This window comes from Cololabis saira, chromosome 8 (genome assembly GCF_033807715.1).
Source record: "Cololabis saira isolate AMF1-May2022 chromosome 8, fColSai1.1, whole genome shotgun sequence".
Classification (NCBI taxonomy): domain Eukaryota; kingdom Metazoa; phylum Chordata; class Actinopteri; order Beloniformes; family Belonidae; genus Cololabis; species Cololabis saira.
This window is the reverse complement of record NC_084594.1, coordinates 47,975,228-47,991,374: the sequence shown is the minus strand read 5'-3', so window position 1 is coordinate 47,991,374 and position 16,147 is coordinate 47,975,228. Positions and strand designations below refer to the sequence as shown.

General features: G+C 47.5%; 1 protein-coding gene across 1 annotated transcript in view; it reads right to left on the bottom strand.

Moving 5' to 3' along the window:
* Window positions 1-272: 272 nt before the first annotated feature.
* si:ch211-112f3.4 (EF-hand and coiled-coil domain-containing protein 1) overlaps window positions 273-16,147 on the bottom strand; it is a 43,563-nt gene continuing 27,688 nt past the window's right edge. The window contains exons 8-10 of the mRNA XM_061728177.1: window positions 14,102-14,221; window positions 2,756-2,822; window positions 273-560 (exon numbers count right to left, since the gene is read on the bottom strand). Of these exons, the coding sequence (XP_061584161.1) occupies window positions 2,789-2,822; window positions 14,102-14,221 (154 nt within the window). The 3' untranslated portion in view covers window positions 273-560; window positions 2,756-2,788. The remainder of the gene's footprint in view (window positions 561-2,755; window positions 2,823-14,101; window positions 14,222-16,147) is intronic.

The window sequence follows — 16,147 nt, the reverse complement described above, 5'->3', positions numbered from 1 at the left end:
CTGTAATGCAAGTACAAAAACGTCATACATCTTGGATTCATTACAAATCAACTGAAATATTGCAAGCCTTTTATTATTTTAATATTGCTGATCATGGCTTACAGCTTAAGAAAACTCAAATATCCTATCTCAAAAAAATTGAATATTCTGGGAATCTTAATCTTAAACTGTAAACCATAATCAGCAATATTAAAATAATAAAAGGCTTGCAATATTTCAGTTGATTTGTAATGAATCCAGAATGAATGACATTTTTGTTTTTTTAATCGCATTACAGAAAATAAAGAACCCTATCACAATATTAAAATTTTCTGAGACAGTCCTGTATGTTAACAGATGAAATGTAACTGTTAAGAAAACAATGTGAAATATCTTGGATTAATACTGTTTGCAAAGAAATAAAGCTCAAAGTAAATGAAAGGTAATTGAAGGAACCATTATCTTTTTTTTTTCATTTGTATTTCCCATATCATCCCGATATCAGAGTCAGTATTAGATGCCCTGCAGGTTCCTCCAGGAGACTGCAGATCGTCCGGGGGCTTGCAGGACCTGAAACCTTCCTAGAAGGAGAAATTCATTATGGAAAAAGTGAAGTAATCAACAATACTGAAATATAAACACTGAAACCTACGGTGGGCGACAAGGGCCAAACGCACTGCAACGGCCTAATGCGTCTCAGTTCAGGAAAACGGCTTCAAGTACAGAAACGATTCAAACTCACAAACTCAAAACGAGGTACAAAAAGAGGAACGTGGTGCAAATGAAAAAACGTTAGAGGTGGGTGCAATTCATCGATGTGTCGATACATCACGATGCGTCACGTGACGATTTGGAATAGATTAATTAAAAAAAAAAAAATGTTTTTTTTTTTTTTTTTCTTTAGTTATCCTATCCAGATTCCAGACTGAATAAGCTGCTGAATCATTTCATTTTCAAGAATGCACATTTCTTATTGTTCACTTGAAATATGGCAGATATGTTTACACTAAGTTCATATCTAGTTTACTTGAATTAATGAACTCATTACATCCAGGGCTTGACCGTTTTCAGTGTTTTCCGCCAATAGAGGGCGCTCTCATGCAAGTGCAGCTTTCCCTGGTCAAAGTTAAGTAAGTCAAAGAGCAAATGTTTACATAGTCATAAAATAAATTATTTTGTGTCTTTGAAAAATACATGTCAAATGTTCAAAAAACCTTATTTACTTAAAGGAGCTTGAGGCCGGATTGAGGCAGAATTTATGAAAAGAATTCGTATATGTTTTAAGTTTTCTAGTAATAATGTCAGATGAAGCGTTCCAAACCCAAAAGAATGAGCCCTCTAGTGTATCTCTCCGTTGCCTTGAACAGGCTGTGTGCTGCAAAATGTGCTGCAATTCGGTCCCGAATTTCCTGCGCTGGGCTGCGGATGTGACGTCACATGACGCTGCATGCACGTTCTCCCCGTTCTCCCGTGCCGGCTTCACTGTTGGCTGCAGTACCCCCAACGGCCGTCGTGGTGAAGGGTGGCACTAGAGAGTCTCATTTCTTAAAAGGCGCCTCAAGCTCCTTTAATGAGTGTTGTTAGAGGAACTGAGCTAATTGATTGGCTATTTATTTACAAATGTAGCCACAGATGAAGACAAAATCAATCTTGTATGGAAAAAAGCATTAAAAATCACAATAATCGAAGAATCGTGGCACCAATAATTGAATCGAAAATCATTATAATCGAAGAATCGAAGCTCCAATAATCGAAATCGAATCGAATCGTGAGGTACCCTTGTTTGCACACCCCTAAAAAACGTGCTGCAAAAAACAAAGACAAATGCAGCATCATCAAACGCTGCAAATAGAGAAACGATGCAAAGCACAAAACGATATAAAACAAGAAACCTTCTTCAAAAGAAAAACGCTTCATAACCGGTCACTACAACCAGAAGTGCTCCAAACCTGCAGGGGGCGCTCTCAGCGTAACAGCTCAATGGACAGACACACGGATGTAGAGAGAGACCGAACAGCTGACTGAACCACAGTGTTTACGTCCATGGTTTAAACACACAGCGGGAACGGTAATGTGATTTTTATCGGACTATATTTATATACGATGTTTATATCAATGTACAACGCTGTACATTACGAGACGTTTCTTTATTATATTTTAACGTTACACCAGACGATACAAGGCTGCACATAATACACATATTGATATAAAGCACCCGTTATAATAGTACATTAAAAAGCCCTCTTGTCACAGTCTTCCATAACATAAACCCTGTCCTTTTTTTCTTTCTGTCATTAACAAGCATAACATGTAATGTGCAGCGCTGTATGTTATGGAAGACATCGTATATAAATATAGTCAGATAAAAATCACATTACCGTTCCCGCTGTATGTTTAAACCATGGATGTAAACACTGTGTGTGTCTGTCCATTGAGCTGTTACGCTGAGAGCGCCCCCTGCAGGTTTGGAGCACTTCCGGTTGTAATGACCGGTTATGAAGCGTTTTTCTTTTGAAGATGGTTTCTTGCTTTATATCGTTTTGTGCTTTGCATCGTTTCTCTATTTGCAGCGTTTGATGATGCTGCATTTGTCTTTGTTTTTGCAGCAGGTTTTTTCATTTGCACCACGTTCCTCTTTTTGTTCCTCGTTTTGAGTTTGTGAATTTGAATCGTTTCTGTACTTGAAGCCGTTTTCCTTAACTGAGACGCATTAGGCCGTTGCAGTGTATTTGGCCCTTGTCGGCCACCGTAGAAACATTCAGAGTAAATTCACTACCTCCACTTCTACTGCATGCATCCAGACCGTTTGTCACAATCTTCTCCAGGATTCTGGCGAAGACGTTCTAAAGGAAAACACAGTATAAAAGTAGAAGATGTTTGAATTACAACTCCCCTCAGCCTTCCTACAAGATCCCTGAAGCATGAGAGGGGCCACTTTTATTTCAATTACAGACTGCTTTGTTCATTATGACTATAATAAAAGACCATCTTGTTGCACTGGGGATGTGATTTGGATTCATGTGCATTTTATCTAACCTACTTCATCATCTTTGAATAGTTTGATTCCTTATTTCTGTGACCTTTTTTTCATAAAATAATTCTTCCACAACATACATGGATCCAGTAACTTAAACAATCAGTGTAAAATAGTTTTTTAATGTATATATTACATTTATATTTCCATCCTGAGATGTAGTGTGACAGTTTTGCTCATCTGTACTTATCTGTGTCTGCATATATATCTGAAATCCAGAGTTGGTTTAAATGAGAGCAAAAGCTTAAACTTAACCCTTAACACTGCACTTTTGTACATGATGTTCCACCTTTTGAATTAAGCCATATTATTTTCTTCATGGATGATTTGGAATTTTCTGTTTCTGATATTATTAATAGAAGATTTTTTTCACATGTCTCAAAAGAGTAGAAAACAAAAATGCAAGGAAAATAAGTCTAGACATTGGCCGGGTTTCCCAGATCCAACCTCTCTTAAGGATTTAAGAGAGGTTCAAAGAAGGTTTGAACTAAGAGAGAACCCTAAGATACGGGTGTTTCCCAGATGACTTCTTAACCCCGCTCTTTAGTTTCGCTCTTTCAGAAGCTCTTTGGAGGAGCTGTCCGGTTCTGAAACCAAAATCAATCAATGCCAGGCAAATCGATCACCGATCACTATCAGCGCATTTTCACACGCAGCACTGCTACCTAACGCACTAATTCCCTGCTGCCTGTGCGTTAAAATGAAAAATTAAGATGATTAATATAATTCAATGACCCTTTTTCATGATGAAAACAAGACTGCAACTAAATAAGTAGTCTTGGTAAGAGAATAATGAGGGAATGTATTGTTTTTATTAAATGTGAAAGATGGACGAAAGGAGAAATTAACTTAACGATCATTCAGCATATAGGACCACATTGTATCCTCCTGACTAGTAAAACAGAATCCTTCCCCTCAAAAAAATATTCTGAAGTTTATTTAGCTGCTTGACCGTTTTCACTATTGCATTTATCAACGTTGTATTTGCGGATGTATGGAGACACAGCGGGGAGACCAGTGTTGGGAGTAACGTTATTCAGTAACGGGTTACAGTAACGCCGTTAGTTTTGCGGTAACTAATGATCTAACGCATTACTTAAATTCAGTCACGCAATTACGGCTACCAAACGGTGCGTTACTCCGTTATTTCTGGCTACAGTGAAGCTTTTTTTCCCCACACGCGAAGACCAGAGGAAACGTAGTGTGTGTGCGTTCAAAAACATGACGGTCATGATGAGCCAAGAGAAGGCGAGTTTCACAACGTGGAATTACAGCAATCCCTGGTTTTTCGCAGGGGTTATGTTCCAAAAAGAACCCGTGATAAGTGAAATTCTTTTTACAATTATAGAGGGCTTCAAATTGCAGAAATCAGCCCCGACACGCACGTATTCCACTGCTCTTCTGATGCTGCTGCATCCTGACTCCGCGCTGTAGCGTCTTTTTCTCCTAAAGCCGCGGTGCAGCTGTGTTTTTTCAAGAGAAGAAAATAGTTATGGGTCGTTGTCTTCGCTCTTTTTTCTTCTGGGCAAAAAAATTCTTATAAACCGACACCATTGATTATATTTGAGACTGTAATGAACGATTCATCAAAGGCTCCCGCTCTTGAGCTGCTGCTGAAGCTCATTGGCCGTTCTCAGCATTGTTGCTAAGCAACCAACTTTATTGATACAGGAAGTGAAGAAGTGGGGAGACTGTTTAGAATGCAGAACACGATGCACAATGCAAATCCATACAGTACCTGCTGAAATGAAGGCTAGAGGGGATTAATGGGAGCATTTAAAATAATGTTTTTATTTAAAGTAACTAAAAAGTAACTGTGGCAGGGTGCAGGATTGGGGCGTGGTCTGCAGGGGAGAGAGGGAGTGCGGGGGAGTGGCGCACAGGTGACGCGGCTGGAACAGCGGACGGTACACAGGTGAATCTAATCATTCTCTGTGTATTTCAGTAGGGTGTGGGCTCTGGAGAAGGGAGAAGGACTGAAGCAGAGCAGAGGAGAGAGCAGCTCGGCTGACGAACCTCTGGAGAAACCTTTAATAAAAAGTCCTGAACAGATCCCGGTGTCTGCTGTCTCTATCCTGTCGGTCCGTGACCCCCGTAGCACACGCTGTGCTACAGTGGCGCCCAACGTGGGGCATATCAATGATGACAGCAGAACGCGGAGGGGAGATGGAGCGGGCAGTGGCGTCTCTCGCCCGGGCGATGGAGGAGATGTCGGCCATGCTCCAGAGCCAGGCCGAGCGGCAGACCGCCACTCTGGAAGACCTGGCGGCTCAGCAGGCAGGCAGGGGGGGTCGCCCGGCCGCGCCCTTTGCGGGGGTCGTCCTGCAGAAGATGACGGAGGCGGACGACCCCCTAGCTTTCCTCGACACCTTCGAGGCGGTGGCGGAGGCCTGTGATTGGCCGGGGGCTGAATGGGCGGTGCGCCTCCTGCCGCTCCTGTCAGGGGAGGCGCAGATGGCGGCTCTCGCCCTCCCAGCGGCGGCACGCGCCACCTACGGCCAGGTGCGGCGGGCGGTGATGGATCGGCTGGGGCGATCCCCGGAGGACTACCGCCGCCGGTTCAGGGAGCTCAAGCTGGGGCCGACGGACCGCCCCTACACCTTCGCTCACCAGCTCCACGACGCGGCGGTGCGGTGGCTGCGACCCGGCGAGACAGAGGGGGAGAAGCGGGTGGTGCAGCAGATCGTCATGGAGCAATTCATCCAGGGGCTCCCCACCCGGACGGCGGCGTGGGTCCGCTGCCATCGCCCGGGGACCCTGCAGGAGGCCATCACCCTGGCAGAGGACCATCTGGCAGTCCATCCGGCGGCCGCAGCCGCGGCGGGACCCGCAGCGCGTCCCATCCCTGCGCCGCGCCGGAGGTTCGCCGCGGCAGGGGGTCCGCTGACAACGCATAATCATGCTTCTCCTTTTTCTCCTCCCCAGAGCTCACACCCGGTTCCGCCCGCGCCAGCTGACCCGGCGGGGGCCCCTCAAACGCCTGGGCAGGGCTGCTGGCGGTGCGGCCAGCCCGGACACATCAGGCGGGAGTGCCCGCTGATGGAGGTGGGCCAGGTGATCCGGGTGGCCGGTCCGCTAGCATCCTCCCCAGACTCAGGAGGGACATACCGGGTTCCGGTAAGGATCCGTGGGGGTATACACTCGGCTTTGGTGGATTCTGGCTGCATGCAGTCGGTAATTCACCAAAGCCTGGTGCGACCCGAGGCTTTGATGAATGTGTCGTCCTGGGTGGAGGTGGTGTGTGTTCACGGTGATGTGCATAAGTACCCCGTGGTACCAGTGGAAATTAGACACAAGGGGAAAAAGCATAGATTAAAGGCCGCGGTTAGCTCCCGCCTTTTGCATCCTCTGATTCTAGGACTCGATTGGCCGGGGTTTGGAAATTTGGTGAGTCAGTGTGTGGGGATGCAATCACGGCAGACAGGGACATGCGGTATGTGCGCTGTGCTCAGCGGTGACGCGAGGTTGTCCGACGCTGCAGACGGAGAGGGAGAGGGACCCGCGGAGGCTCCGGCGGAGGCTCGGCGGGACCCGCTGCACTCTATGGAAGATTTTCCACTCGAGCAGTCTCGTGATGATACTCTACGCTCAGCCTTCGACCAAGTGATACAAATTGATGGTCACAAGGTGCGCCCTGATGCAGCGCTCACATATCCGCACTTTGCATTGAACAGGGACAGGTTATATCGAGTGAGCCGTGACACTAAATCTGGCCGGATTATTACCCAGTTGTTGGTACCAAAGAACTGCCGGGAAATGGTTTTCCAGGCGGCTCATTATAACCCGATGGCTGGTCACATGGGGTGCGACAAAACACTGGCCCGCATAATGGACCGATTTTATTGGCCGGGCATTTGGGGGGAGGTGCGCCGCTGGTGCGCCTCCTGTCCCGAATGCCAGCTAGTTAACTCTCCGGCTGTGCCAAAAGCACCTTTGCAGCCGTTGCCATTAATGGAGGTTCCATTTGAGCGTGTCGCCATGGACCTCATCGGTCCATTTCAGCGGAGCGCACGGGGATATCGTTTTGTACTAGTCCTGACGGATTATGCAACACGTTATCCAGAGGCAGTGCCGCTGCGCACCATCTCGGCAACGAGTGTGGCGCGGGCGCTGCTTCAGGTCATCTCCCGCGTCGGGATCCCGAAAGAGATTCTGACGGACCAGGGCACGCAGTTCATGTCACGAACACTGAGGGAACTTTACGGATTACTGGGCATTACGTCGGTTAGGACCTCCGTTTATCATCCCCAGACGGATGGTTTATGTGAGCGTTTTAACCGGACGCTTAAGTCCATGATCCGTAAGTTCATTCACGAGGACGCTCGGAATTGGGATAGGTGGCTTGATCCTCTGCTGTTTGCAGTGCGTGAGGTTCCCCAGGCCTCAACAGGGTTTTCCCCCTTTGAGCTGCTGTTTGGCAGAACACCACGTGGGGTTTTGGACCTGGTTAAGGAAAACTGGGAGGATGGTCCAAGCCCCAGCAAAAATGAGGTTCAGCACGTCTTGGAGCTGAGAGCAAAACTCCATACACTGGGGAGGCTATCACGGGAGAATTTGCTCTCAGCCCAGGCGCGGCAACAACGGCTGTACAACAGAGGAGCCAGGCTGAGAAATTTCACTCCGGGAGATAAAGTGCTTGTATTGCTGCCCACTTCTAGCTCCAAATTACTCGCCAAGTGGCAAGGGCCCTTCGTGGTCACACGGCGAGTGGGGGACGTGGACTATGAGGTGGTGCGTCCTGACAGGGGTGGAGCGACACAGATGTATCACGTCAACCTCCTTAAAGCCTGGAGGGAGGCGGTACCGGTCGCTCTGGTGACGCAGGTAAGAGAGGGAGATGAGTTGGGGCCTGAGGTGCCAAACTCGGCGAATCCAGCCTCGCTCGCTTGTGGGGACCAGCTCTCCGCGTCCCAGAGGGCAGACCTGGCCTCGTTGCAACAGCGGTTTGCTGATGTGTTCTCTCCCTTACCAGGACGCACAAACCTCATAGAGCACCAGATTGTGACACGCCCGGGGGTGACGGTGCGCTCACGTCCCTACCGGCTGCCGGAACACAAACGCAAAGTGGTGAAGGCCGAATTGGACGCCATGCTGGCAATGGGGGTAATAGAAGAGTCCCACAGTGGCTGGTCTAGTCCCATCGTTCTGGTGCGGAAGAAGGATGGGTCTATACGCTTCTGTGTGGACTATCGCAAGGTGAATGAGGTGTCACGTTTTGACGCGTACCCGATGCCTCGGGTCGACGAGCTCCTGGATCGGCTGGGCACAGCTCGCTTTTTCACGACACTGGATTTGACCAAGGGCTACTGGCAGATTCCCATGTCTCCAGAGTCTAAGGAGATCACGGCTTTCTCCACTCCGTACGGTTTGTACCAATTTCGCACACTTCCGTTCGGCTTGTTCGGAGCCCCTGCCACATCTGGCGCCCTAACGTGGGGCTTCGAAGGGCGGAGGAGGGGACGCATGGAGCGGGCCCTGGACGCGCTCGCCCAGGCCATGGCGGGCATGACGGCCATGTTCCAGGACCAGGGCGAGCGGCAGCTGGCCGCGATGGAGGCGCTCGTGGCCGCGGGGAGACCCACCCCTGCGCCAGCAGCGCGGGAGGAGCTGGCGGCGACGGCTCCCGAGACGGCGGGACCGACGGAGCGACCCATCCCTGCACCCCGTCTGAGGTTCGCCGCGGCAGCGCTGGTGGCGCCGCAGCTTTGGGGCCGCGAGGCAAAAGCTGCGGGCCGCCAGGCGACGGCTCCTGGGATGGAGTCAGCGGCGGAGACGGAGGCGGAGTTGGCTGGGGAGGAGGCTGCGGAGGCGCAGCCTCCAGCGACGGCGGGTCCCGCGAAGACGGGGGCGGACCAGCAGCCCGCGCAGGGCTGCGTCGCGGAGGAGGAGGAGGCGGTCCCGGAGGCGGACCGGCAGCTGGCGCGGGGCCGCGTCACGAAGGAGGACGTGGTCCGGGACGCACCAGCTCCAGAGCGGGGCTGCGCCGCGAGGGACGCGGTCCTGGACGCACCGGGTGGCCCGAGGCCACCATGGGCCCGGCCCCGAGAGCGTCTTCCCCGGCGGGCGGGCCGACGCCGGGGGCGACCCCCGCGACCGTGCCGCAGGTCAGGCCGACGCCGGGGACGACCCCCCGACCAGGAAGCCCGGAGGGTTCCTCTCCCGCTCCGAGGGGGCGGGGGGGGGAGTAGGCTCGGCCGGACGGACCCCGGCTCGAAGTTGGCGTTGGGGGTGTGTGGCAGGTTGGAGAGATGGATGGAACACGCACCTGTGTCCCATCCGCCTGAGTGGCTGATTCTCTCCACCTGCCTGCCTTATAAGGCGGAGCTGGACAGCAGCGAGGGGTCGGAGGAGCTGTGTCCTGGGGATGCTTGTGCACTGTGTGTGGGTGCTTAGTAAATAAACAGGTTCTGCACGATTTCTGTGTCTCTCCGTCCTTCGGTCGGGCCCCGTGGCACGCACCCTGCCACAGTAACTTTTCATAGTAACACATTACTTTTTGGTCTAAGTAGCTGAGTTACTGAGTTACTTTTTAATGAAGTAACTAATAACGGTAACTAGTTACTATTTTTCAGTAACTAGCACAACACTGGTGGAGACGCAGAGCTGCTCCTCTATGCACTAATTCCACTAAAAGTCATCACACATAGAGGTGCGCTCGGGCTCGGGCAGGAGGATCGGTGTCACGGCTGCCTGGACAGCCCGGTCCGACAGCACGTCCAGGGGATTGAAGTGCTGACGCACCAATGCGTTCATATAAACCATTCTGCTTCGCGCACGGCGACGTGGTTGATTTGCAGCGAGAACATGCTGTATAGCAGCCAAATTATCAAATAAATTATATTCATGATGATCGTTTTATTTGTGCATAATGCATAAAGCATATACAGGAACACACTTGTTATTCCTTATTTTTCTTTTTTTCCCCCTTTGCTGTCACCAATGAATGCTAAACAATATAAATCTAAAGAATAAAATAGATCAAAATTTGGGGTGCATTGTTTTAATATCTCATTGCTTGGTGTGATATTGATTTGCCTGACGCGGCTGGATCTGTGAGTCTTTGTTCACTAAGATGGTTGTAAAGACTGGGTCAGCAGCATCTTACATTTCTTTCTTAATGAAAGAGATTCTTAAGCTAAGAGCGACTCTGGGAAATGCAATTTTCTTTCACAGGCTCCTTAAGAAGGTTTGAAAGAAGTCTTTCGCTGTTAAGAGCTACTTAACTGATCTGGGAAACCGGGCCATTGTTCGTTATTTGTTATTCTAATTGAATAATTCCTCTCCTTTTCTATGCTCTATTATGTGAATTTAAATGCTTCATTTATTTATTTTGTTATTCATATGCACCTTTTAATTCTTAGAGCGCCTTGTTTTTTTGTTTTTTGTATTCCTTACAAGAATCCCCATTTTTTTTGTATTTTCCTTTCTTTTCATATTGCATTTAAATTGATATTTGTCCATTATCCTCTTTGAGAGTTTGTATATTTTCAATAAAGTTTTTTTCAAAAAAAAGTTGTGTACATGAGCTTTTGACGAGCCCACACTGCCATCTAGCGTTGAATATAAGAACTGTTCTGCATCTTCCCTGAGGTCCAGAATTGATTGATTGATTGATTGATTGATTGATTGATTGATTGATTGATTGATTGATTGATTGATTGATTGATTGATTGATTGATTTAATTGTTTATTTCGAACACATAAGGGAAAAAAAATATAAAATTAAAAAAAAAAATTCAAAACATACAGAACAAAGTAATAAAAACAGCCCCTTTGTTACCTCTATTATAAATTAAACATAAAATGAATAATAAATAGCTGCTAAGTTACCTATTAGGCTACACATTTTCCCATTGGTTGAGCCTTTGCACCTAACCAGCTAACAAACACAATCTTTCCTTAACATAACTCCTCAATCAAATAACTTCCCACAACTTCCTTTTTGTACCGTTTTTTAAATTGATTTATATTTGTACATTGCTTCAACCCATCACCCAACCCATTCCATAGATCCACTCCAACAACTGAGATACACATGCTTTTCCTTTTAGAATGAACACATTGTTTTTTTAAATGAAATGTTGCTCTTAAATTATAACCCCCCTCCCTGTCACAAAACATTTTTTTATGTAAATTGCCTGGAAGTGAATCAGTTCTCGCTTTGAATATGATTTGTAGAGTTTTTAGTTTGACAATGTCCCAGAATTTCAACACATGCGACTTTAAAAACAGTGTGTTTGTGTGATCCTTAAAACCTTATAATTATTATATTCTTATAACCCACATTGTGAAGTATCCTGATTGCTTTTTTTTGCAGTCTGAATAGCGGTTGTAAATTGCTTATATATGTGTTGCCCCAAACCTCCACACAATAATCCAGATATGGTAATACTAGTGATGAATACAGAATGTGCAATGATTTATAATCCAGCATGTATCTTGTTCTCCCCAATATTGCTACACTCTTTGCCAGTTTTGTTCTTACACGAATCAGCACGATTTACCCAACACCAGTACTGCAAGGTGCACAATTCCGGCAACATGTTATGTTGTGTTAGGTGTTGTTATGTAAGCAGTTTGAACTGGGTGAAACTCCACTCTGTTCATGTTGTGTATTTGAGCTGGTATGATGTGTCTCTCATCCGTCTGCTCAGTCTCCGTCTTTCTACCATTTCATCTGAGCTGAAAAGGACAAAAGCTCCTCTGTGCTTATTTCTGGTCGACAAGCTCACTTTTTGTTTCTGGGGTGAAGTGCCTGCAGGACCAAAAGTATAACTCAATATTGTATTGTGATTAAATTCAGCAAAGATCACTAAGCAACTGTACTGATTATGTTGAAACTGGTGAATTGTGACAGTCGTGACGTTTGTTAAACATCAAAGAAGTACATTCAATTTTACACACTCAATATTTTAATATTGTTTCTGCTGTTTGATCGCTAAAGGAATCTGTTAAAGATTTTACAGACAATTATACTGAAAATCACAAAAACACAAACTGCTCCCAAGCAAGATTGGAGTTTAGTAACCGTGGCGATTCAGCCAGACTAAAATGAAGACACTTTCATGACAGTGGAGATTCCCCAACTAGACTCCTCAGACCCAGGAACCTGCTTGTTTTGCCTCCTGATGCCCCCAAAGGTGCAAAGTAGTAAAAATGAGAGGAAAAGGCTATATGAAGTATCTCACATCTGGTAAATAAGGAATCACTTTCTGCAAGTTTCAATTCAACCAGTGGAATGCAGTTGTTCATAACTCATTTTGCACGACTTCTCATATACTGCCTGTTAATTATTCCATAAAGCACATTTCGAGGGTTAACCTCCTGCCAAGTAAAAAGATGAATAATAACTCAAATGTCAGAAGACAGATACTAATACTATCATATCATTAGGGCCCGAGCATCTTCAGTGCGAAGGCCCTATTGTATCTGTAGGAATTTTTTTTCTTTCTTTCTTTCTTTCTTTTTTTTTCTTCTGACGAAAGGAAGGCCTTTTTGCCCCCCTAAACGTGCCCAAAAAGTCACCAAATTTTGCATGCAAGGCAGGCCTGGCGAAAAATTGGATATTTAATGGTTTACATTAATGGGCGTGGCAAAATGGCTCAACAGCGCCCCCCGGAAAACTTTGTGCCTCAAGCCCCACAATACGGTTTGACGTACATGCACGAAAATCGCTACACACCTGTATCAGTACACAACTTAAAGAAAAGTCTCTTGGCGACATGGCCGAAACCGAACAGGAAGTCGGCCATTTTGAATTAATCGGGTCACTTTGGCGCAATTTATGCCATTCCTTCGGCAGTTAATACGGCCCGAACCGTAACGTGCACCCAGGTGTGTTATACATCAAAATGTGCGTCTCTATTCTGCGACAACACGCATTACTTTTCTCTTTCAAAAGCTTTACTGTGGCGACGCTAGACGCCAAAAAGCGTGCCCACCCTTCATAATAATAATAATAATGAATTTAACTTGTAACGCACTTTCCATTCAATGAATCTCAAAGTGCTACACTTGTCTCTCCCAGATTGTATAGAATTCTTTGTAGTTCTTATTTTTTTCTTTCTTTTTTCCTTTTCTAATCTCTTAATATGTTTACTTAAAATGGAAAAATTGGATGGCGGATAGGAATATTACTGCTTTTACTTTGTGATATGTATTGCCAGTACTGGAGTTGAGGGGGGATGAGGGGGGACGGCATCCCCCCCTGAAATAAAAACGGTCCAAATCATCCCCCCCTGAAATAAAAACGGTCCAAATCATCCCCCCTGAAATAAAAACGGTCCAAATCATCCCCCCCTGAAATAAAAACGGTCCAAATCATCCCCCCTGTAAAACTGTCATCCCTCCTTTCCATCCCTTATGTCATTTCATCAATGAATGTGGTTTTACTGCTATTTCAACATTTAGAGTCATCACCAGAAAAATAACTTATTTGACAATTTTCACCTGTTTCAAGTAAATTTTCACTTGAAATAAGTAGGAAAATCTGCCAGTGGGACAAGATTTATCTTCTTCTTCTTCTTTACAAGCAAAAAAATCTTGTTCCACTGGCAGATTTTCCTACTTATTTCAAGTGAAAATTTACTTGAAACAGGTGAAAAATTGTTGTTTTTTCCAGTGATGAGTCTTTAAGTGTAATAAGATTGTTTTACTAAAATGAGACATTTTAACTAGAAATAAGACAAATATTCTTGTTAAGATTGTGAGTTTTTGCAGTGATCCATGTTACTTATCCTGTGAAGGACAGAGTCATATTGATAAGTTCAGAAAAGTGTTTTTTATTGTTGTGTTTTGATGTATTTGATGTAAGTCCAGTGGATATTTAAAGCTTACAGAAGGCTGCATTTAACTGCTGCTATGTCATTCCTGCAGTATTTCTGCAGCTGTTTTGGTCACTGCTATTATTTGGAATATATTATATTATTTGTAATCAGCACAAATTATCTGTCCCCATATGATAAAATCCACCATCCCCCCTGATTCTTTTTACAACTCGAGTACTGTGTATTGCCATACCTAAATAAAGAATTGAAAAAACAAACTCAAATGTCACACTGATTAAGAATAACAAGGTCTTTCCCAAACCTTGTGCTTGTCAAACCCTCGTCTGCCGTTGGGCTGCTGTCGGCGGCTCCCGTCCTGCTGGGGGGGGTTCTGTCCTGCAGGACACTCGGACAGGAAGGATGATGGACATTGTTCTGACATCTGGAAGAAGACAAGCAAACGTGAAGCTCCGTTCACTCTGAGTGATCTGAAACTGACACGATGTCGTACCTTGACGACCCAATCCCTGGACTAAAACCCTGTCAGTGGGGACATGGAATGTCACCTCGCTGGGGGGGGAAGGAGCCGGAGCTTGTGCGTGAGGTTGGGAGATACCGGCTAGAGATAGTCGGGCTCACCTCCACACATAGCTTGGGCTCTGGAACCAGGTCCTTGAAAGGGGCTTGACCCTCCACTACTCTGGAGTTGCCCAGGGTGAGAGGCGGCGGGCTGGTGTGGGCTTGTTTATAGCCCCTCAGCTCAGCCGCCATGTGTTGGAGTTCACCCCGGTGAACGAGAGGGTCGCTTCCCTGCGCCTTCGGGTCGGGAAAAGGTGGTCGAGGTATAAGGTATAAGCTCCTCGGTGGCCGGGCACCGGGGGTGGATGAGATTCGCCCTGAGTACCTCAAGTCTCTGGATGTCGTAGGGCTGTCTTGGTTGACACGCCTCTGCGACATTGCATGGAGGAACGGTACCGCTGGGGTGGAAAACCGGGGTGGTGGTCCCTCTGTTTAAAAAGGGGGACCGGAGAGTGTGTTCCAACTACAGGGGGATCACACTTCTCAGCCTCCCGGGGAAAGTCTACGCCAGGGTACTGGAGAGGAGATTACGGCCGATAGTTGAACCTCGGATTCAGGAGGAACAATGCGGTTTTAGTCCCGGTCGTGGAACACTGGACCAGCTCTACACCCTCCGCAGGGTGCTCGAGGGTTCATGGGAATTTGCCCAACCAGTCTACATGTGTTTTGTGGATCTGGAGAAGGCATTTGACCGTGTCCCTCGTGCCATTCTGTGGGGGGTGCTGAGTGAGTATGGAGTCCTCTATTAAGGGCTGTCCGGTCTCTGTATGATCGGAGCAGGAGTTTGGTTCACATTGCCGGCAGTAAGTCAGACTTGTTCCCAGTGCATGTTGGACTCCGGCAGGGCTGCCCTTTGTCACCGGTCCTGTTCATAATTTTTATGGACAGGATTTCTAGGTGTAGCCAGGGGCCGGAGGGGATCCGGTTTGGGAACCTCAGGATTTCATCTCTGCTTTTTGCGGATGATGTTGTCCTGTTGGCTTCATCGGACCGGGACCTTCAGCATGTGCTGGGGCGGTTTGAGGCCGAGTGCGGCGCGGCAGGGATGAGAATCAGCACCTCCAAAACCGAGGCCATTGTTCTCCACAGGGAAAGGGTGGCATGCCTTCTTCGGGTGGGTGGAGAAGTCCTGCCTCAGGTGGAGGAGTTCAAGTATCTCGGGGTCTTGTTCACGAGTGAGGGAACGATGGAGCGTGAGATTGACAGACGGATCGGTGCAGCGTCCGCAGTTATGCGGTCGATGTACTGGACCGTCATGGTGAAGAGGGAGCTGAGTCGAAAGGCGAAGCTCTCGATTTACTGAGCTGGACGCTCCCTTAGAGATGAGTTTCCTCCGCAGGGTGTCTGGACGCTCCCTTAGAGATGAGTTTCCTCCGCAGGGTGGCTGGACGCTCCCTTAGAGATAGGGTGAGGAGTTCGGTCACCCGGGAGGAGCTCGGAGTCGAGCCGCTGCTCCTTCACATTGAGAGGAGTCAGCTGAGGTGGCTTGGGCATCTGTACCGGATGCCTCCTGGACGCCTCCCTAGGGAGGTGTTCCAGGCATGTCCCTCCTCCCTAGGGAGGTGTTCCAGGCATGTCCCTCCTCCCTAGGGAGGTGTTCAGGCATGTCCCTCCTCCCTAGGGAGGTGTTCCAGGCATGTCCCTCCTCCCTAGGGAGGTGTTCCAGGCATGTCCCTCCTCCCTAGGGAGGTGTTCCAGGCATGTCCCTCCGGGAGGAGACCCCGGGGAAGACCCAGGACACGCTGGAGGAAGAGCTGGAGGAAGAGATGGAGGAAGAGATGGAGGAAGA